General features: G+C 41.8%; 1 protein-coding gene across 6 annotated transcripts in view; it reads left to right on the top strand.

The window, feature by feature from the left end:
* The window catches only part of LOC102446612 (uncharacterized), a 234,792-nt gene that overhangs the window by 189,857 nt on the left and 21,658 nt on the right, over positions 1–23,277 (top strand). For 5 of the 6 annotated variants that reach the window (XM_075899317.1, XM_075899316.1, XM_075899315.1 and 2 more), the window contains 14 exons: positions 962–1,043; positions 1,508–1,645; positions 2,765–2,927; positions 3,447–3,568; positions 8,198–8,338; positions 10,197–10,310; positions 10,810–10,938; positions 11,538–11,699; positions 14,207–14,371; positions 15,575–15,740; positions 16,653–16,837; positions 17,770–17,862; positions 20,681–20,885; positions 22,386–22,573. In XM_075899317.1, coding sequence (XP_075755432.1) covers positions 962–1,043; positions 1,508–1,645; positions 2,765–2,927; positions 3,447–3,568; positions 8,198–8,338; positions 10,197–10,310; positions 10,810–10,938; positions 11,538–11,699; positions 14,207–14,371; positions 15,575–15,740; positions 16,653–16,837; positions 17,770–17,862; positions 20,681–20,885; positions 22,386–22,573 — 2,053 coding nt within the window. Of the gene's footprint in view, positions 1–961; positions 1,044–1,507; positions 1,646–2,764; positions 2,928–3,446; positions 3,569–8,197; positions 8,339–10,196; positions 10,311–10,809; positions 10,939–11,537; positions 11,700–14,206; positions 14,372–15,574; positions 15,741–16,652; positions 16,838–17,769; positions 17,863–20,680; positions 20,886–22,385; positions 22,574–23,277 lie in introns of those variants that run through there. The other variant, XM_075899318.1, reaches the window with a different exon arrangement.

Below are 23,277 nucleotides of genomic sequence, written 5' to 3'. Positions count from 1 at the left end.
AATCTTAAATAAAACACATAGCCCTCATAAACAGACCGTTAGCTCCAGGAAATGTATGCAGGGCTGAATAGTGGTATCTGTCCCTAATAGCTGGTGATGTTCCCCTGGCCTGCTCCAAACACAGGGGTTTGGGAAAGTGGATGGATATTTTGTGCTAGGAGTAACGGTAGTTAGAACTAGGAAGCCTAGTTCGAACTACCTAGTTCGTGCCCCGTGTAGCCACGCTGCACGGGGTTCGAATGAGCGGGGTTTTAAAAATGGCGACGCCCCGCTTATGCAAATGAAGCCCGGGAAATTTAAATCCCGGGCTTCATTTGCAAGTGTGGTATGCCTACATTACCCCGCTAGTTCGGACTAGCGGGGTAGTGTAGACATACCCTTAGATAGTAAATATCATAATAGAAAGGTCTGGGGAAGACTAAAACACAAACTTCTGAGCTTTTTAAGGGGTCAAAGAAATGTATTATTTTGGCCCTTGAAGCTCTGGAATACTACTCATGTATTTCAGTATATCCCAGCAGGGACTTTTGCACCAAGAAAGAATTCATTCACCTTTAGCTAGAATTTCTGACAATAGCAAGTTTTCATCTGGAAACAATAACTGAATAACTGAATGCATTAATAGCTTATATTCCCTAGTACAAATCTCGTATTAAATAAGTGATGCACATGTGAAACATTCCAAGTAATTCATATGCTTATACATTGGGCCATATACTTCTTTGGAATACACATGCATATCTTCCATAGAGGTCAAATTTCGTTGTTCAGTTTCTTTTGGCTTGAACAAATCTATTAAGAACAATTCATAATTCACAAAACTTTAGTTGATTCAGCAGCTCGTGCCATTGCACCCATTTATTCCAGCACTGAGTTAGTACCCTTTTGAGTGTTGTGTTCCAGTGACTTATTGGTAAATGTAGAAATATTTGTGAACAAACTATGCACTTCTTTCTTCTAGTGAAGAACTGAATATAAAGGTCCTACAGAATGTCCCCTTCCTTCTTCAATACCTCCCTGGTTCAACTGAAATTTCCTCAAAGGTAAATTATCTACAGGTTATCCACCTTCCACATCTTTGCTTTCCCCCTCTAACGTTTTCAAGATTCCAACAGCAGGATTTCTAACACTAACTTCAGTTTAGTTATTATTTATTAGTACTGCACATTTCCAAGATGCTGGAGATGTTCCAAAACAATAATTGTTGGCATTCCTAACATAATAGGAGGGATCCATTTATATCACTAGATACCACTTACTAAGCAAAGGATAAAGCAATGGTAGAAATTTGTATTATAAATAATTGTGTTTGAATCCCAAAGTTGTATTTATAATTTTTGGTTATTATAAAACATAACAATCAGTAAGGAAACTGGCTACTAGCACTGGGTGTGAAAAACAAAAGCAAAATGGGAGGGAAAAAATACCAGGGCCATTTGTCCACTCTGCCACAGATACAAGAGACTAGGGTCAGGTTTCTCTCTTCCTTTAACTGAAATTCCTGCAGGTAAATTACTCCAGAAAGGAAGCGGAAGGCAGACTTTCTATCGGGATTGAAAAAAAGGATTTCCATGTTGCAACTAAGTTAACTTTCACTGAGACCAAATACAGAAAAGTCATTGAAATGATGCACACAATGCCCCAGGTTAGTATCAGCAGCTAAATGCCCACCGTCATTTTGTGTATAAGCTCAAGACTAACTCCATAAGGAGCTTTGCTATATCAGCAGCAGGACCAGGCTATGTCTAACAATGTAACCACTGATTGGTTTGGTTTGGTTTCTCTGTGTATGCATATAAGCCAGTGATCAGCGTATACAAAATATGCTATAGAAAAAATAAAAAAATATTCTAAAATATTTCAAATTGAACATTGGCCAACTCTTGCTGCACAGTTACTAAACATGCTTTCTAGTCCACGTACAGATGAAAACTGGAAACTTCTTACACCCCTGTTCACAGTAACTGCTTGCACAAATGCTGGAAATTTTTAAATGGTGATACTGTGAGTGCACCAGAGTACTGCTATATGTGTAGTCAAATAGAGATGGTGGAGTAAGAAATGTGTTTGAAAACGTATGTTGCAAAGAGGGCACAGTATGTTTCACTGCATATGTTTGGTTACAGTAGAGAAAGAAGCATGTCTGACTGCAGACATTCATTGTCATTTATATAATGGTACTAACTTAAAAGCTTTAAAAGCTTCAAAGTGGTCGCTGAGTTAGTCTGTAACTAGAAAAACTTTAAAAACAGCAAATAGTCTAGTAGCACCTTAAAGACTAACTGAACATGTGGTTGGTATCATGAGCTTTTGTGGGTGCAACCCTCTTCTTCAGATGAATGTGCAACTTTTCTATCAGCTTCATGTAACATGCAGACTCTAATTGACCATTTCTTTCCCTTTTTTTCCTTCTCTTCCCCTCCAACTCCTATTTACTTAAAAACTGGACCTTTAATAACTCCATTCATCTGAAGAAATGGGTTGTGCCAACAAAAGCTCATGATACCATCTACATGTTTTGTTAGTCTTTAAGGTGCTGCTAGACTATTTGCTGTTTTTTATGTTTTAAAAGCCTTAGTGAAGGATCCACATTCCATTGTTCCAGACACCATACAGTTATTACATACATGTATTATGTAATACATATTTATGTAATAGATGACCACTGGCCCTAGTGAATTTAACCCAAAATCACACATTTTAGATTTTTCTGTCTCCTAAACCCTGAGTTTTAATGGAGTCTTCTCTCCCCCTCTAATTACAGTTAAAAATCCTTCCAAGGCAGCTTGTCTTCATAACAGTATACCAGACAAATAACAGAACTCATTTGTTGAGACACATTGTACTGTGGGACGGCAAGGAGGGAAAAGTAACAGCCACTTACAATGGATTCTTCCCAAAGTTATCTGGAGCTCATGACATTAAGGGTAGGTTACTCAACTTTCTACAAAGCCTTGATAGCTAAAAATAAAGGAAACTTAAAAGAGAATGACACAAAAGCTGGTTATCTAAATATTTTAATGCCAGATAGGTTCAAATATTTTCAGACCAATCCTATAGATCTTGCTCAGGCAAAGTTGTCAATGACTTCAAGTAGTAAGTCTTCAAGACTGAGTCCTTTGTTTCCATCATTTGGGATTAGACTGGAAAGCAACTTGTTTATTTCATATGACCTTCCTCAGAACGAACTTGTAGTAAATTACATTCCACCAGGGCAGGCCAGCAACCCTCTGGTCATTGTGCACATTACCTGTGGTGTTCTCTCTGGGGCAGTGGCCCTCTCCCACCTCAGACCTTTTTTAAAAGACCATATGGCCCTCGATGCTGAAGTCAACACACTGCACAATTATCTGAAGAGAAAACGGCGTTCTTCCATGTACCTTTTCAAAGTAACAGAAAACCAGTGCTGTAATCTGAACTTAACCTGTTTGAACTCTTCCTTTCAGTGGAGATTTCCCATCCTTTTGCCATCCCTTTTCCCCAGCATTCCAAGGTCAATATATATGTGGAGCATTCAACACACTGTCATCAGGATGATATCACCATTGGTTGGAACAACAAAGACCAGGTACAACAGCACAGAAAGCTATGTGCCAGAAGAGATTTATGGACTTTCAAGTGTGTTTAAAAAGGCTAAATGAGACATAAAAGATAGTTGAGGAATTTGAGCAGGAGAAAAACTGTGGATATATTAAGATCTTTGTAAAACAACAAAAGTGGAACAGGCCTTATTCTTAGTAGAATTACTTCAATGCAATGCCTACAAACTTCTGTGCAGATGCATCCAAAGGCTAAATGGACATTGTTCAGAATGGGAGATTGAAGCAGTTTCAACCCAAATGAAAGGGCATAAACCAGCTGTTCAGAATAACATAGGGTATGTCTACACAGCAATGTTATTTTGAAATAACAGCCCTTATTTCAAAATAACTTTCCTAGCATCTACACAGCCAAACCGCTATTTCGAAATAAATTTGAAATAGCGGAGTGCTTATTTCAAATTTGGTAAACATCATTCTACGAGGAATAATGCCAAATTTGAAATAGCTATTTCGAAATAAGTGCTGTGTAGACACTTATTTCAAAATAGGGGGCCTCCAGCCTTCCCAGGGTGCCCTGGTGGCCACTGTGGACTCAACCAAGTGTGGTTAAAAGTAAAAGGTTCGGAAATGTGGCTAGTCCCAGGGAGGCACAGAAACAGGCAAACTATTACTAAATATCTTTTAAACTTTTATTAGAATACTTCCAATTATAGTTTTTCTTTATTAGTCTCTTACATGCGTGGCCGCCAAATAACTATTAGTAGGAGCAATAAGCAAAGTGCAATACAATAAATGAAAATTCCCTGAGCTTTTTCTAAGTCCCAATAGTTGTCAATAAGGGACCAGGGATTATCAACAGTTATGTTTACATTAATCTTACTCATAAGTCTAATTACTTATCTAAAACTCTTAACAATACTACTTAACAAAACTTTTAACTAAGTTTAGATAGCAATACTCACACTTAGAAAAAACACAAAGTACAACAGCAACAACAGCATAGTCGGTATACGTTACGCTCTACAGGAACTCTGGTTTGCTGAGCGGGAGGTGGCCTTAGGGTGATCAGTCCTTGGGCCTGGCTCGTATTCTGCCATCCAATGTTTATTCGGGATTCCTCAATTTGATACAGGAGGGGAAGCTGTTTTATAGAGAAAGCTTTTGCGCACTTTTTGTGATAGGCTAGCAGACCCTGTCTGTTAAGTGACAAGAGTAAGGGGGTAAGATGGTTTCCTGTTTTTCCTTTTCTGCCTTATCGGGCATGGCACAGTCAGCACAACCAGCACGAACTTTACATGAACTTTTTGGGTCTGGTTTTGGTTCCTGTTCGTCGCTGATCTTTAAGTTACATAGTGTAAGGGTTTTCATCAAGGGGAAGTTGACCTTTTGCTTGGATGGCAATACGCGTGAGAGGCCTGGCCAGCAAAGAGCCTGCTTTCACACCAAGAACACTTCTCTCCCTCCCCCCATCTCCGGAGCACTTAAACGGGTAAACTGTGGCCACAGTGCCTATGCCAGCTCCAAGCCTGTCAGCCCAGAGCCAGCAGTCATTGCCCCTGACATGAGCCAGCAAGCCACTGGCAGCCCCAAACATGGCCCCAAAACATGAGCCAGCAAGCCACTGGCAGCCAGCCCTCCACCGCTCCCCAGGAGCAGTCTGCCAGCTCCCAGGAGCCTGCCAGGGCCTGGAGAAAGCTAGCACCTTCCTGATCCAGGGTGGAGATCATGAACCTTATTCAGGTTCGGGGGGGATGCCCCCAACATCCATGATCCCTGCACTAGATGGAGAAACATGGCCGTCTATGGCAGGATAGCTGCCAACCTGGCCACCAAAGGCCACATGCGAACCCAGGAGCAGGTTTGCATAACAATCAAGTTGGTCCGGCGAGCCCCCCAACCCTGAGCCCTGAGCTACCCCTCCCCCTTCTTCCCCTTGCTTCCGCCTTCCAGTTCCCTCCTCCCAGGTTTTCCCCTCCCTTCTCCTACCCTCTCTTCTCCCCTCTCCTGCCTCCTTTCCCCAGTCTCACCAGAGTTTCATTCCCTCCCCCCCAGTTTTTTTAAATAAAGAGAGTTTGTGTTCATGAAAATACGTGTATTTTATTTGACATCGGGAAGGGGGTTAGGGAGGAGTAAGTGGAAGGACTTGAGGGAGGAATGTGGCACAAGCCCTCAGTGGGGCAGACCAGGGAGATTCTTAGTGCTCCTCAGGGTGGAAGCTCTCCCACAGGGCCTCCTGGATACTGACAGCCCCCCGATGGACCTCCCGGATGTCAGCCTACAGAAAGTGCAGCCAGGTTCACAGCAACATGTCCAAGAGAAGCACCAGAGTGCCCAGGGGCAGCTTTGGCTCCATGTTGCCGAGTTCTGTGGTGTCCTGAGTGAGGGCAACCAGAGCATGCAGAGACAAAATGCTTTGCTGTCCCTCATCGAGGTAGACAAGCAAGCAGGGAAACCTGAGAACTGGCTGTCCAGGGGGGCAGGGGAAGGGGTGTCCCTTTAAGCACAGACCTCAGTAAGTCCTGACCTGGTGCCCTGCTGGAACTGGTTCTGGCCAGCCTTAAATGTGATTCAGAGTCCACTCAATGTGGACGCACTATTTCAAAATAGCAAAATGCTATTTCGAAATGCATTTTGTGTGTAGACGTGTTATTTCGAAATAAGCTATTTTGAAATAACACTGTAGTGTAGACGTACCCATACAGGCTACGATTTGGAAGAGCAAATGACCAGGATGGGAAAGAGGGCAATCTAAGGTTAAAAAAAAAAAAGTGGAATGAAGCAAGTCTTTGAGGGAATTTCAAAGCCAAAAGAAGAATTTTTAATTAGATGAGAAGCCACTGAAGAGGGGGAGGTAGTTGTATGAGATTAAAAGACTGTTTCTTTCAATGAAGAGGGTCAGATTCATTCTAACAGGAGTTAGACAATAAATACTACAAGTGGCAACATTTTTAACATTAGTGATGTAGTCACTGCCTTTTCTTCTTTGATTTCTCCTAATTAGCAATAAGAATGATACATTTGGCATGAAATATCTAATGCATATTACACTACAGGTAAACCAGTTTCCATTTTCAAAATAAAGGTGCAAATTTGCCTTTAAAAATAATTGGTATAGGACCTAATTTAATCAGAATCATCTCAGTCATAATATAAAACCACAGGTGAACTGTTGAGTTTATCTCAAGCTCTAACTTACAGCAAATTGTGTATACTTTGAATTTGTACCTAAGGTATAATTGCTAACATCTTGAGACACTAAACGGGTTGCTATACTGGCCTAATGTTACTCAAGACAGGTATATTTCAAAGAGCATTATTTTCTTAATGATGGGAAGAGGAAAGTGAATTGTAAACACATTACCCTAATGGAAAATGAATTTGTCTCCATAAAGATTCAAGCTTCCCTCAGAGTAAAATATACAAAGACCAAAATCCCGAATTAAATTTAGAAGAGAACTATAGAGGGAATACTTCAACCATTGCTAAAATATATACTGTCTTTCCATATGTAAACTTAAAAAACAACAAATGGTCTGGTACCACTTTATATACTAACAAAACATATAGGCTGCATCTAGACTGGCAAGTTTTTCCGCAAAAGCACCTGCTTTTGCGGAAAAACTTGCCAGCTGTCTACACTGGCTGCTTTGAATTTGCACAAGAACACTGACGATCTAATGTAAGATTGTCAGTATTCTTCCGCAAATACAATGACTCTCCCATTTGGGAAAAAGCCCTCTTGCGCAAATGCTTTTGCACAAGAGGGCCAGTGTAGACAGCTGAGAACCATTTTGCACAAAACCGCGTCTAGATTGGCACGGATGCTTTTCCGCAAAAAGTGGTTTTGCGCAAAAGCGTCCATGCCAATCTAGACGCTCTTTTCCACAAATGTTTTTAACAGAAAAACTTTTCAATTAAAAGCATTTGTGGAAAATCATGCCAGTCTAGACGTAGCCGTAGATAGTATCATGAGCTTTCGTGGGCACAGCCCACTTCTTCAGATGACTGGAGTTTTGAGTTTAGGATGTGCAGACCCAAAATAAATAGGGGAGAAGGGAGAGAGAAGGAAGGAAAAAAAGGAAGAGGCTGAGAAACAAGGAGCAGAAGCTATGAAAATATCAAAGGGAAAAACAAGTATGCAGAACTGGTAATCTATAAGCATCTGAAGGTCGGATAGTTAAAAAGAAGCGGATAAGGATCCAAGGATCGCAATTAGATAGGAAAGGTACTAAGATTCTTGCATTACAGACTAATTTGGCTACTCCCTGAAGTTTCTTTCCATATGTAGTGTGTGATGTTAAACAATTCTCACATAACATACACAATTTAGACCCCAATTCTGCAAAAACTTATGCATGTTTAATCTTCACATACAATGCAAAGTCTTTTTGAAGACAATGGACCTGTTTACAGTGCTTAAAGTTGTGTGAGTCTTTGCAGGATTATGGCCTTACTACAGTGGTAAAGTGCATCCCACTGAAACCACAGAGGAGATTATGTGGTCAGAATAACCTTGTTCTAAAACTGACTTCTAATGCTAAGCCTGTCATTCATGTGAGTGAAAGCTACTGAAAGCTTCGAACTAGTTTCCCAGTTCAGTTAGTATAAGGAGTTTTGTTACTCATGCCACTTCTGTGTCTGTTGATGTTGAACAGGTGTTAGTTTCATCATCCCTGAAATTTGGAAAAGAGCATGTAAACTACCAAGTCACTATTGTTCACCCGTTTAATTTCACCTTGAGGCAACTGGAGGTCAGTTCCCTGTCTGAAAGAATCGGTGGAAAGTACAACCAGCAGGTATGATAATCAGAGATGCTTCAAATTAAATATCTGTATCCAACATCTTCATATACAGTGAGAATCATTAAAACGCTGGAACTAACCAAGGCATGCCATGTCCTAGGGTTACAAATACCTTCATTATTTCTTCCTCTAAGTATAGACACATGCTGTGATTTATCAGAGACCTTTGCATGCAGCTCTTGGGAATAGACAACATCTTACTGAGGTGTACTTATAGCACCATGAAGGACACAGCAGTGGAGTAGGGAAGGGGCCAAATGAATTTGGGCCTAGAACAGCCACACAAACCCCTATTCCTCTAAAAAGTGCTCTGAATTCTTTAATGTATATACAGAACATACAAAGCTTCAGTGTTTAGCCTCCAAATAAAAGTCCCACACCCAAAAGAAGGTGGGGAGCCATAACAAAAGCTGATTCATAAAAAGGATTTAAGTATGTTTTTGTCAGGTTTGTCTGCCAAGTGCTTATGCTAGAAATGGAAAATATTCTATGACCTATCTAAAGGCTATATGTGTGACATAGCTTTTGCAATGTTGGATCAGGACCTTTGCATATTGTCATCACCTTAAGCTGATGACAATGCCCAATAATAAGGCCATGTATACACTACAGAGGTTTTTTTTCCGAAAAACGGCTGTTTTTCCAAAAAAACCTCCAGTTATGTCCACACTGCAATCGCATTCTTTTGAAAAACAAATGGAAAGAACAGAGGGCTTCCTACAAGGAAGAAGCCTTTTTCCGAAAGAGCTTTAGGAAAAAGGTGTGTGTGGATGGGGAAGAGGGAGTTCTTTTGAAAGAAGAGGAAAGAGGAAAAAGCACAGGTGCCCTGGTGGCCACTCTGTCCATAGTAATCACAGCTGAAATGCGAGATAGCGTCGATTCAGTGTGGATGCTATCTTTTGGAAAAACAGACCGCTTTTTTGATGCGCTTTGGCAGTTTTTTTTTGGAAGATCTCTTCTGGAAAAGCTTCTTCCTAAAGAAGCCTGCAGTCTAGATGTAGCCTAAGCTGCATGAATTGTGCAGGGCTGTCTCTGGGGCTTGGGATTTCTTTTCTGATCCTTGCACAGATAACAAAGCTTGCAACTTGTTTTCATAAAAAAGTGATTGTATCTGCAATGAACAGCATTTGCCTAGGGATAGGTCTTGTTTGTCCAGTTTTTACATAGGCAAAACTCCCAGGCTAGGTCTACACTAGGGGATAAGTTTGAATTAAGATACATAGCTCTAGCTACATTAATTGAGTAGCTTGAGTCAAAGTATCTTAACTTGAATTTTGGCACCGTCTACACTGTGGGAATTTGAAGGGAACACACTCTTTTCCTCATAGGCGCAAGATACCGGTGTCCACAGGAGTGCCCTCTCAGTTCAAATTAGTGTGTCTTTACTACACCTGTTAATTTGAACCCCAGAAGATCAAGCAGCTTTGATTTTCTCTGTAGTGTAGACATGGCTCCACCGAAATGATTAACTTCAAAGGTAATTTTGGGGATGGAGGACTATTGGCCCAATCCAATTCCCAATAAAATCAATGAAAGACTTTCATTGACCTCATTCTAAAAATGCAATTTACTGATGGACTTGCCAAGAGGAGCAGAAGGTGTTTTTTGAGGCTTGACAGCATGCAGTTTGGTAAAGTATTCACACTCTAGGACATGGAACATGCTTAGAACAGTCTTAGAAATGCCTCAAAATGTTGCGAATAGAAAATATTGGCCTTCCATAGTAGTTATTGCAACAAATATGGTTGTTTCCTCTGGACATCTTCCTTGGGGGGATTCTATCTGGCTGTTCCATTAGTTCTAGTCCCTGCATCCCAGGATCACTGTCAAAATCTATCTCTTCTGGTTTTAGATGCAGCTTACTTGGAATGGTGGGAAGCCTGCTGACTTCAAAATTACTCTAGAAGACAAATCTAAATTCAGCATCACCCTGTGGGATGCTTGTGTGGTAGTTTCTTCAGGTCAGGTATGAATTTGGAGTTTAATAGGAGTTTAAAAGTAACATGCTTTACTTTCTGAGCTTTCATTGCTATGAGAATTGAAAGTTCTTTCCATCTGTTGTCATGAAAATCTGAGCTTTGATTGTAAGACTTTTTTTTAATCAGTGAGTAAAATAAAACCTCTGTGGAATCTTTACTGTATTACTCACAAATGTTCAGGAAAATTCTGTTTTGAGTCCAAACCTATTTTTTTCATTTGGGATGAAATGCACTTTTGCACTGATGATTATGACACACCACTTAAGTTTTGCAATGGGAGCAAAGCAGGACTTAAATTGTGCATAGGTTCCACTTGCAATAGCTGTCTGTACTGGAATTGATTCTACTTTGGAGCACATTCCACTATAGCAATTATCTAAGAGTTTATAAACTACATTTGTGTATATCTGTAAATTAATTTTCCAGAAAGAAAATATAAGACAGGCAAAGGCATCCACATGTATCTTCTATTTTTCTCTCTTCCAGCTTCAGAAAGTACTAACTGTAGGAAGTCTTCAGGCATGTGGGGCTATAAAACAAACAACAATCTTCCTTAATGAGTATCTAGATCTGAACTGGGATGGAAAAAATATCAGACAAAATCTGACATATGAGGTATCAAAAAGCTACCATATCTGTTTATTCATCATCTACTTTGCAGCACCAATTTCTGTGGAGATATGGGTTTATCCTTAGTTTTTGAATTTCACATGCATCACCTGAGAACTCAGTGAAAAATATAGAATGGAATTTGAAACACTGTCTATAAACATCTTCCACTGAGCTAAAGGTTACTCTTATTATTTTGTAAATTATCACTATTAATAGTTTCCCTTTATTTTCACATAGAAAAAAGAGAATTGCATAATAGCTAAGAATAAATCAACTGAAATAAAATGCAGGCCTCCCCTTTGCCTTGCATGTACCATGAGACTGTAGGGATGCTATACATTCGCCCAGCTAAGAAACCATCATGCTCCCATATTGAAAGAAGGTATTTGTGGCTTATGTTGAAGCTTTAGCTCTTCGGGTCACAGGAGCTGGGAGTTACATGGAAGTGACACAACCAGTTAGCTGGCTACCTATGTATATCGGACCGTCTTTTGGGGAGGGAAGTTGGCAACTTGATGTATTGGGGAAAACTATTGGTTTGGATAACTATACTTTTTCATTCAATTGCTACATTAACAGAGTATTTCCTTGGTTTAATACAGAGAAACAGACCATTGTATCCAGCTAAATTTCTGTTAGAAGTCACTTTGGAAAATGTTTTTCTGACCTCATGCAGCAAGCAACACATGCTGAGTAAAATAGGAACAGACTTCTCTACTTGGCTAGATTACTACATGAGTCTTGCCCTTTGTGACCTTCCAAATGTAAGTCTGACAGTGTATTGCTGCTAGTGTAATTCTCAAGAATCTGCCAGTTAAATGACTTATTTTTCATTGACCTTCAGCCCCCAAAATTACCACTAGATATTTGTGTCTAGAATTTAGCAAATTTAAGTACATATTGAATGGGATTTGGGAGTGGGGAAGAAGAGTTGTTTCCACTAGACTCTTATTACTTTTCTATATATACCAGGTTTTCTAGTCCCCCTTAAATAGAGTGACCAGATGTCCTGTTTTTAAAGGGACAGTCCTGCATTTAAGCTCTCTTGCAGCTGTCACTATTTTTTTCTGAAAAATGGGCAAATTCTCCTATTCTTTGGTCTCTCCTGTCCAATCAGTATGGGTGCATCCTGCTGCTGTCCAGATCTTTGCTCACCAGCTACCCCCCACCAGCAGTGAGTGGGAGGGATCCAGTGGTTGATGCTTGCAGTGGATGTGTAAGGCTGGTGGTTGGGCAAAGCTGCCGTGTGTGGGGCTGGCTGCTGCCCCTGCTGGTCTATTAGTGCAGTTCCTGCTGAGTGACTCCTCTTGGCCAGCAGGCCCCTCTCACCCTCATCGCATTTCCAGCCAGCACTGGCTGCTTGCTGCAGTGCCTGGTGAGTGCAGGCAGGTGGTGACTCCTTAGTGTCACCTCCGCTGCCCACCCATTGGCTCTTTACATGCTCCTTTCTCACCGTCCTCTCCCTGCTGTGCCCATTCACCCTCCCACTGTCCTGCTGCTCCTCCATATCCGCACCTGCAGGGTGCAGCCTGCTCTCAGCACTGTGAGGGAACCAACCCCTAGTCAGATCATTCAGCTCACCAACAGCCTGGTTGGCAGGCTCCTTTCCTTCCCCCACTGCCTCTGGCTGGGCTGGCAGCCAGGGAGAGCTCAAGACCCTCTGGCCCAGGACACTGGCCAGGAGGAACCAAGCCCTGTGTGGGCCATGGTGACCAAGGCATCCTTAGGGCTTAACCCCTTCCTGCACACACTATAGCAACAGAAAAGGAGTTGGCTGGGTTATGTGGGTGACCATTAGAAGTTTGGAGGTGTTAGCTGCCTTTCTATGGGCAGGAAACGACACGCTTCTTCAAGCCACAAAGGAGTGTGTGTGGGGGGGCTGGGGTAGGAGATGATCTCTACGAAGACACAGGCCAAATCATCCCTATTCCCCATCCTCACTCCCCTACACCTGGAAACAGCTCCCGTCTCTTCCCTCCTGCACAGTGCCAAAAGGCTGCTGTTCTGGTGTGAACCCTCACAGAAATGGAGGGTAAGGGAGGCATAAACCTGCATGCCCCCATACATTGCCTTGAGAGAGTGTGGCACCAGGTACCAGGAGAGGTGGTTTCTGTCTGGCAGCCCAGCCAGGCATGGAGGGTGGAGAGCACCAGGTTGGATCAGGTCAGTCGACCATCCCTAACCTCATGTGAGAGAGGTGTACAAGGAAGGTGGTGTGGGTACGGTTGTTTCCTTTGCCTATGCAAATCTTAAAGATAAGAAGGTAATGAAAAAGACTCTGGCTACTCAATATTTCTTTTAAACGGGCTCAGACAACTTGATATTAATTTGAATATTTGTACTGAGTAGTTCTGATTGTCATTTAACTCTCTTGATTGAATACAAGCTATTTTACCAGGTGTCCCATATTTAGCATAGGAAAACATGATCACTCTGCCCTTAAAAATGCCAGTGACTCTATTTCCCTGCCCTCCCTCAAAGGCCTTGGCCTAGCAGTTCTTGCAGTTGGTCAGAGAGGTCAGCTGAGACCAATACACCCAGTTATCCTTCATCCCTACACTGCCTTGAGACTATTCCCATCCTGATGTGGTGCTGGTGGAAGAACATGGAGGTCAAGCTTTGGTCCCATGCTTGGTGTTTGTTTTTAGTTTACACGCACATCTTTCTGTGTTCTGTCCTGTTTTCATGCTTGGACTCCAGAGCTTCCTATAGATATTAAAAGCTTCACAATATTCACCAGCATACTTAAAGTCTGTATTTGTAAAATCAGTTTGTTCTCTTCCCAGCTGCTTCCCTTGTTGGCAAGCACAGCAGGTTGAAGATAGGGTTCTCATCTGGATCCCAATAACACTTTTCAACGTTCGGCAGTTGTTTGGCCCATATTTAAAATGACAATTTAAAATCTGATGCATCTTCCTGCTTTAAAAATCTTCTGTCTATATAAAAAATAGTATCTGTAAGAATGACGGGTACAGTAGTTCAGTACAAGACCAAAAAGAAATTCACTTGTTTTATTGGAAGTGCAATTTTAATTCAGCCATTCATCTAGTGTTGTACACATAAATGATCACTGAATGTGCAGTGGTTAAATTACAAAGATTTAGAGGCATAGTGAAGTAAGAGGGGGCTGGTTTCCAAAATGACAAGTATAGTTGATTATTTTGCTAAGTGACCAAGAGAATGCCAATATCTGTGGCAACTTCTGCATATTTTCTTACTTGTACTTTCCATAGCAGAACTAAGCCTAAATAGTGACCTTTTCCATATCTAGGTAATTGTTCTTGCTGGAAAGCATCAGCTCAACAGAGGAGATATCATCCTGCAGTCAGAAGGAAGACTCCGCCTTACTGGTGATGGCAGAGACGACAGGGTGATCACAATAGCCTTAAAGAATAACAGCACAGCTGAACTGAAGAAATATTTGATGGAATTTGAAGTGAGTTTAATGCTGGGCACTGACATCTGTGAAGTTTTTTAAGATATCAGCTTTATTGCAACCTCCTTCCCTCCCCCCTCCTCCACCACCCCGTTAGTTTTTCTTTGTTGAAGGTATACTGCCATCTAGTGTGTACACTCTGTAAGTACATCCAGTGACTAAAAAGGTTGTGAAATGGGGGGAAATACAAGCTAAAAATAATTTTTAAAAATTGCTTCCTGAGTTCAGTAACAATCCCCTTTCCTGTGTTGGCTTGCACTGCAGAGGTAGTGTAACCAGAAGAGAAAAGAAAATACTAAGACTAGTCAGCTGCAGATTTTGGTGACATGCAGTATTTCTTTCCTGGAGTGAATGTTATGCTTTTAAATGGCCTCCACAGCCTGCTACTGTATTCAGCATCTGCAATTTAAGTGACTGGCCTATTTGGCAAAGCATAGAACAGGATCTTAGCAAAAGCAAATATACATTATTCACAGGGAAACACAATGTTAGATTCAGACAAAGAGTCTGTTGCCAGAACACAACACTGGTCTCTGCAAGAGAGATGGAGAACTGCCAGGTATTTTGATCATCAGTCAGCCAAACACCTTCCTTTCCCTGTATTTTAACTTGTAGATGCAAGTAATCCAGATAGATTCATGGGGAAGGGAAAAATATTGTCAACGGCATCATGACACTTGAACATGTTTTGGGAAGGAAACTGATAGCTAAACATCATTATTTTATGGAACATTAGCTACTGCTTGAAATATTCTAATGGCTTGGACAGTCTTCTAAAGGAACTATGTCAAAAGAAGAGATATTAAAGGTGGGGAACTCAGTTCCTGCCTATGGACTCTGTACACTGGTACATGCACTGGGAATGAGCGGCACAAACTGGCAACATAGCAAGTAATTGATCTTCACTGTTTCCTTCATTGCTAGCTTGAAAAGATTATCCTCATACCTGGCACAGTCTGCAGTGGTGTAATTTATTGACTCTATAGCGCTATCAAACTATTCTGTCTCGAGCCAACAATCCTATTGCTTGAGGTTTTCAGCACAGGCTTGCTCCTGTGTGCAAAGCACAGGTGCTGAAAAGTATCTCCAATGCCATTTGATCTTATGTTGAGCTCAGCGGCACTCCGACCACCTCACTGAATGTTGCTTCATTTGTTCTTTGTCTTGGTTCGGCATCAGTGTATTTTTTTCTCATGAATGCAGCTGAAAGCATCTGAAGATATTTGGCTAGGCCTGTCAGGAACTGCTGTTTCCTCTGCTCTTCAAAGCCAAATCCTGATGGAGGGAAATATTGATCGAAAAGAGAAAGTAAAAGTAACTGTGTCTAAAGCAAAGGAGTGTCACCAGTATTACATGGGCTATGTAAAAGGTAAATGTATTAGAGCTGCTGTTTATGAAAAATAAGCTGAGTGACAGCCCATGGCATCGCACATACAGGAGAGGAAAGAGCCAGCTCATTTCCATTGTCATTGCCATTCAATCCCAGCAGTTGAGCCTATGAACAAGGGTGCCAATTATGGTAGGTTTGTCACTATCTGGACCCTATAGACTGAGCCCAACAACTTGTTTCCTGTAGGCTGGGTGGTATAACCACTAACCATGTCTGTATTTGAATAGGCAGGGATGGAGTTGAAAACTTTTCTTAAGTAAACTGATCCTTCTCTTGCCTACATGGGTTCAATGTGCAAATCAAGGTTTGCTGGTAATGACTTGACTCAGAGCCTGTGCATGTAGAAGCAGGAAAAATGCCTGCAAAAGCCACACAATGCCTCAGTCCTCCATTCTTGGGAGTCTCTTGAACAGAAATGGCTCAGTGTGTGAAACTGAGCAAGGAACTGATCATTGTAACTGATCAGTGCTTCCTTCATTTAGCCCCTTTTCATGGGTGAATGAGCAATCAGACTGCCCAACACATTTCGTTTGTGCCCTAAGCAGGATTTGAATGAAAATCTCCAGTTGTGAAGTCAAAGAGACAGCAGGATCTATGACCTGAGTCATTGTGAAGATCTGAGAGTAGAATGTCACCTTATTAAGTTAGCCAATAGCTTCAGAAAGCCTGCACACATTTACTGTAAAGTATATACAGTAAGTAAAGTTATACCAAGGAGAAACCCTAATGAAGCTGGTTTGATGTTTCTCCTGTATAGTCCTTTCTTTTCTCTGCAGCACACAACCTCGATAATAATTGCATAAATCCCACTCTAATTGTAAAGCTGGCTGTAAAACAACAATGCCTGTCAATGTTGTCTGTGCAAATGAATATCTCCTTTTACTTACCCAGGAGACTTGGAGGAAGGAATAGAGCTCACTGCATGTATTGATGGACAACGGATGGCTACCATTAATACCTATCTCAATGTTAATGGTGTAAGGCAAGAAAGATTGGGACAATTGACCCTAACTGCTATTAACCAGAGCTTGAGTTTGGTAGCTCATGGGTGTGGAAATTCAATAATTAAAGTTGAGGTGAGATGCCTTCAGCAGCAGTTGATAGTAGTGCTGCATTTCAAGCTACAGAATATTTTTCTTAAAATCAAACTAGTGGAACATCCTCCAGAGGGGTTTCATTTGTGGATTGTATCCAATAACATGGCATATTAGACGTGTTTGGGATTCTCCCCTGATAGCAATGTAATTATGTTACCATTTTATAACTGGGATGAGTCAACATTTTGGTGGATTTTGCCAAGAGCCAGAAAGTCAGTACAGACATTCTACAGCACAAAAGTTCTACTGAAACTAATAGGAGCTCTCTGCTCAGATCCCAGGGAGAATATAGAACATGTGTAACAGTGTTACTGTGAAATAATAGTGGGCCAGATTCTGCAGGGACATGTTAAACATGCCTTACTGCACTGGCAAGGCCCTTTGTATTGCAAGAATTACCTCTGATTTACCTCTGTGAAAGACAGGTAGGGTTTCCCTTATACTGGCTCCTGTGTGCTAGGCATTGAGGTTGGAGATGATATGTATTACAATATAATTTAGGATCCCAGGTCTCAGGTGGGTGGTCTTTGTATTAGGTGCAAATGTTGTAAGAGACAGAGTGACAGCACAAATAGAAGTGACAGACAAAAGGGGAAAGAGAAGCAGTTTCCAATGTCATTCAGCACCAATAGAAGAATAGAACCCAGGTTTCCTGAGTCCTAGTTCAGTGCTGAGCCTGTGAACTCCTGAAAGGCCTTCATAGGAGCGCTGCAAGGGGAAAAGTCTTCAGAGAGCTGTAGAGTCAACAAGTCTCTCCTGTTCCCCTATGGCTCCTTTTAAAGCAATGTTCACGTTCAGCTAGTTTCTGCACTGGTAGGTCAACCACCCCTCCTGGATTTGACTAGATTCTTAATTAGCTTGGCACAAATGTTTCCTCAATCATAAAATCTTTATATTTCGTATTTTCACAGTATAAACTTAATGAAATTGGGTGCCACCTTAAAGCCAAACTCATGGAGAAGATCAAGAAGTTTGATGAATCGGTTTGGAAATTCAGGAGCTCAGTAAGTAATTAGCATGATAAATATCTTAGAAATGGCCAAATCACCTAATGTAGGATGGTTCCATGCAGTCATGCAGTATACCTGAGCACACCATGGAACGCGGTGCAAGAAGCATCTTTGATATTTTCTGGGAAGGGGTCATTTTGGGCTGCAATCCAGGTCAGTCTCACCATCTGTTTTGCAACCGTGTGTGTCTCAAGGTGCTTTGCAGTGGGCAACTCACAAACAGCCTAACAGCATTCAGGTAAGAGCCTGAGGTCTGTATATAGCTGTGATCCTGGACTAACAGCTCTGATACCAGCAGCCTGCTAGCAGCACTCCAGTCACACTGCATCCACCAGCCTAGTTACTGCTTGCAGGATGATCCCAACACACTCCCAGTCTCAAATTGTCCCAGCAATGTGTGTTCTGCACAGTCCAGCCCTCTCCTAGGCAGTTCAGCTATGAGAGGTCCAGTGCCCCTGCAAGGGGTCGATATCCAACAGTTTGCTTCTCTTATTGGAGTTATTCAAACAGTTCAGTTTAAACACAGCTCTGGATTAGTTCTGAATAAAAACAATAGACATTTATTTAACTACAAAGAGAGAGATTAAGAAGTACAAGTATTAGGGCACATCTAGACTACATCCCTCTGTCGAAAGAAGGATGTAAATAAGCCCAATCGAAAGTGCAAATGATGTGCGGATTTAAATATCCCATGCTTCACTTGCATATTTGCGTCCGATCGCTGTTTCGAAAAAGGGTATTTTGAAAGTGAAACCGCAGTCTAGACACAATTCTTTCAAAAAAAAAACAATCCTTTTTCAAAAGAACTCATACTCCTCATTTTTTCAGGAGTACGGGTTCTTTCAAAAAAAGGGTTTTTTTGAGAGAGAACTGCGTTTAAACTGCAATTCCACTTTTGTAATACCCTTTTTCGAAACAGCGATCAGACACGAATATGCAAATGAAGTGTGGGATATTTAAGTCCGCGCTTCATTTGCACTTTCAGTCAGGCTTATTTGCATCCCTCTTTTGACAAGGGGATGTAGTCTAGACATAGCCAGAGAGTAAAAAATGGTTACAAGAGAAATAAAAAGAATTTATTCTAGGAGTTAGGTAAAATCCTTGCCACATATTTCCAGCAAATCTTCATGTCAGGATCCCTCCCAAAGTCAATAGGCTGATTCTTTTGTTGTCTTTGATGGGAAAGAAAGAGAGATTCTGTGGGGCGTTTTTGTCCATCACTTTTGTAGTCCATTCCCCCTTGAAATGCATTTTCCTGGGGGTTATCCGTAGATAAAGTTCTTGTGAAGATGGAGACATGCAGGTTTGTGGTGAAAAGAGATTCCATCTTGTTGGCTAAATTACATATCCGTCTTTTCTTGCTCAATGTTCCCTCAAACCTGGCCCCTTTCATTGTCCAAGAATGGTCACTTGACTGGTAATTTATAGTAATCTTTGACACCTGGCTAGGAGAGGCAACTGGTCCTTTATTGTTGCAAAGATTTACCCCTCTTTTGCAATCTCAAAGATGTTGTTTATTACTTATATGTAAATTGAAGCAAACACAGATGCCTTTGTTTACAACAGAGGCTGTGTCTAGACTGGCCAGTTTTTCCAGAAAATCAGCCACTTTTCCGGAAAAACTTGCCAGCTGTCTACACTGTCCGCTTGAATTTCCGCAAAAGCACTGATGATCTCATGTAAGATTGTCAGTGTTCTTGTGGAAATACTATGCTGCTCCCGTTCGGGCAAAAGTCCTTTTGCGCAAAACTTTTGTGCAAATGGGCCAGTGTAGACAGCCCAGATTTGTTTTCCGCAAAAAAGCCCCGATTGCGAAAATGGCGATTGGGGCTTTTTTGCGGAAAAGCACGTCTAAATTGGCACAGACGCTTTTCCGCAAAAAGTGCTTTTGCGGAAAAGCGTCCGTGCCAATCTAGACCTCTGTTCCAAAAATGCTTTTAACTGAAAATTTTTCTGTTAAAAGCATTTGCGGAAAATCATGCCCGTCTAGACGTAGCCAGACTGTTTAACAACTTTTGCCTAATCAAGGCTACATGGGTTTGAATACATGCTAAGGGTACGTCTACACTTGCTTCCTAGTTCAAACTAGGGCTGCAAATGTAGGCGACTGAAATTGCTAATGAAGCAGGGAATTAAATATCCTACGTTTCATTAGCATGATCTCGCTGGCGCGTTTCTCTGCTTAACAGCTGTTTTGAAAATGAAAGTGCGCGCCGGGTCACGTTAGTTCAAACCAAACCCCTTGGTTTAAATTAACATTATTCCTCATTTTTTGAGGAGTACAGGATCTGTCGGAAAAGCCGCCGCTGTCAGCGGAAATGTGGCAGAACCGCGGCTACACTTTACTTTCACTTTCGACACTGAGCCTGATCGGCACAGCGTCGGAAGGTGAGTACACAAATGAAGCCCAGGATATTTAAATTCCAGGCTCATTTGCACTTCCAAAGTGCTTGATTTGCATCCCTTTGTTGGCAGAGGGATACAGTCTAGACACAGCCTGTGACTCCCTACATCAAGCCCAGACTGACCATATTCCTGTGGGAGGCTTGGTCGTTATACCCTCAGGATGCATTACTCTTTATATCTGCAGCTACATCAGGCAGCCTCTTCAATATGAGCTAACAATGTATTCATAACCTCGCATGCAGAATCTTAAAGTCTTTGGGTTAGCATGAGAGGATCAGGCTTAGGATATGGTCTCTGTTGCTCTCCTTCCCAAGCACTCATTATTGTCGCAAGACAACATGCTCCATAAGTTTACTAAAAATCATAGCATATTTCTACATTTCTTGCTGTTTGGGGCCCACTGTAGGTGCAGCAAATTGATTTCCTGTATGAAGCAGCTGGCTGGCCTTTGAAAGCCTCCCGGGAAGTTGCTGGAATCCTGCAAAATGGGGGGGGAGCTGTCACCCAGATGTGGAAGCAGAGTGGAATCAAGCAAGCTCTGCGGAACAACCTCCCACTGTACTTGGAAAAAATTCAAGAGACTGTACAGCAAATGCAAAATGAACTACAAAGTAAGCAGAGACACTTAAAGGAAGGGGATATGTAGCACAGAGAGGAAGCAGGGCCTAGCAAACTGAGTAAATAAGGGGCTGAATAGCACAAATGCTTTTATTTGATCTTACAAAAAGCTCTGGGTTCTGCTCAGTTATGTATAAATATATACAAGCTCCGCTGGACTCCATATTCACATAGATCATTTCTCTAGTTGCCACAGTAAGAAAGCCTCCAAGTAGCCCCCGTTTAACACATCCACTAATGAAATCCAGCATGGTAAGTGTAGTCTCTGACTCATGCCTGAATGTCAGTAAATCTAGGCTCTGTCAGACTAAGGCTGGAAGCAGATTCTTCAGTCAAGGAGTACATGCTGAAATGTCCTGCCAACCTTTCCCTCTCCCCATCTCCTCCCGCATTGGGACTTAAACCATTAACTGAAGGAGTAAAGTGCTAGGACTAATGGTAACGAGATGTTGGGCATTGTATCTGTTCTGTGGTTAGGGTGCTGCCAGCCGCTCCATTGCTAGCGGTTCACATGAGCTAGCGGTTCACAAAAGCAGCTGTTTTTGCGGAAAAACTTGCCAGCTGTCTACACTGGCCGCTTGAATTTCTGCAAGAACACTGACAATCTCATGTAAGAAATCAGTGCTTCTTGCGGAAATACTATGCTGCTCCCGTTCAGGCAAAAGTCCTTTTGTGCAAAAGCTTTTGTGCAAAAGGGCCAGTGTAGACAACTCAGATTTGTTTTGCGCAAAAAAACCCCGATTGCGAAAATGGCGATCGGGGCTTTTTTGCGCAAAAGCACGTCTAGATTGGCCACGGATGCTTTTGTGCAAAAGTGCTTTTGTGGAAAAGCGTCCGTGCCAATCTAGATGCTCTTTTCCGCAAATGCTTTTAATGGAAAACTTTTCTGTTAAAAGCATTTGCGGAAAATCATGCCAGTCTAGACGTAGCCATGATGTTTCAGAAGGACGATTTTTGCAGTAAAACTAACAGAGGAAAATAAAGTGGACTGTATCCATCTCTGATTATGGCACAAGAGAAAACTTTGGTACATGATCTTGGAGCTACGGAACATGATCTGTCCCCCAATGCCAATAAAGAGCACTTAGACCTTGTCTACATGTGCAATGTGTATTTGTGCTTTCAATTATAATAACCAAATTGTCCCTGTGCTCCTCCTCAGAGGGCGATAAGGTGGGAGGTAGAGTGTCAGAGGTAGAGCAGAGGCGGCATTTTTCTCGTGCAAAGCAGATGTGGACAGCCTGATGGGAGTGCCATCTAACGTGCCTGCCAGTGGATTTGAAAGAGCTCCATGCACTCCCTGCCTCCTCAGTGTCTGCTTCTGGATGCTGGAGGCAGATCAGGGCTGGCCATGTTTTCCATAGCCTGTCCCATAACCTAGTGTTCAGAGAATACCCCCCTCCTTTGTTGAGGTGGTGACGATTTTGTCCTGAATTACAACTGAGGTCCACGTTAAAATGTATTTGCTAAGGTCAGTTTCACACTTGTTTCAGAACCATTAGCCACCCTGAAGGATGCCTACTATGATGTGACTTTGAAGTCACTGGACGAAGTTTGGCAAGAGAAAACTGAGGAATATATGAAGAAAATCCAGGCTTTTGTGCCCAGTATTGTAAAAGATGTGTGGTTAATGGAACCAATCCAGGTGGCATTAACAGCCATGAAAACAAGCTTGGATTTGGTTAGTATAAAATAATGCTTAATTTTTATATGGTCCAGAGGGGATTGTATACAGAGCTAAGCATCAGCTTCAAAATACAGGTTCAGGTTCCATTCAGGTTGACTCATCATGCATCTTTTCAAGGCTGATGCCACCATTGGATCCTTTTCTTCTTTGGGGCTCTTCACACGAGATAAAATTCAAGGTTTTTTGCATTTTTTGTGGACTTCAAGGGCCATATGCCTCAACCTGATCTCAAACTAACTACTAAAATTGCACCTAAATTCTAAGCAACATTTCTGTGTATGCAAATTGCACAGGTAGATTTTCACTTCCCTGCTTTGTGCACATACCTCTAGGATATGGATTTGGCTGTTTGCTACTTTCGAAAAAGTGGCCTGGTACCTCAGTGGCACATTTAATATTAGAGGGTGTGTCAATCTGATGTCTTTGGCCAAAATGACACCACTAGCAGTGTGCTTGTCACCCACATGGTTGCGGTCTTCCCACCTCAGAGGTATGCGTGTCATTCCTGTCACACTATAGTTTGTAAATAGCTCTGGGGACCCCCCCCCTTTACCCCTCCAGTAGTGGGCCTGCGTACATGTTAAATGGCATTGTCATCAGGAGGATATATTTCTCTCTTATACCAACGTGATTAACTTCTCATTCACCAACCACCTCTAAATAACAGGAAGCCTTGCTGTTAGGCAAGTGACAAATGT

The sequence above is a fragment of the Pelodiscus sinensis genome, chromosome 16, assembly GCF_049634645.1.
Source record: "Pelodiscus sinensis isolate JC-2024 chromosome 16, ASM4963464v1, whole genome shotgun sequence".
Lineage (NCBI taxonomy): Eukaryota > Metazoa > Chordata > Testudines > Trionychidae > Pelodiscus > Pelodiscus sinensis.
Note: the sequence above shows the minus strand (reverse complement) of the source record. Positions and strands in the feature narration are given on the sequence as shown.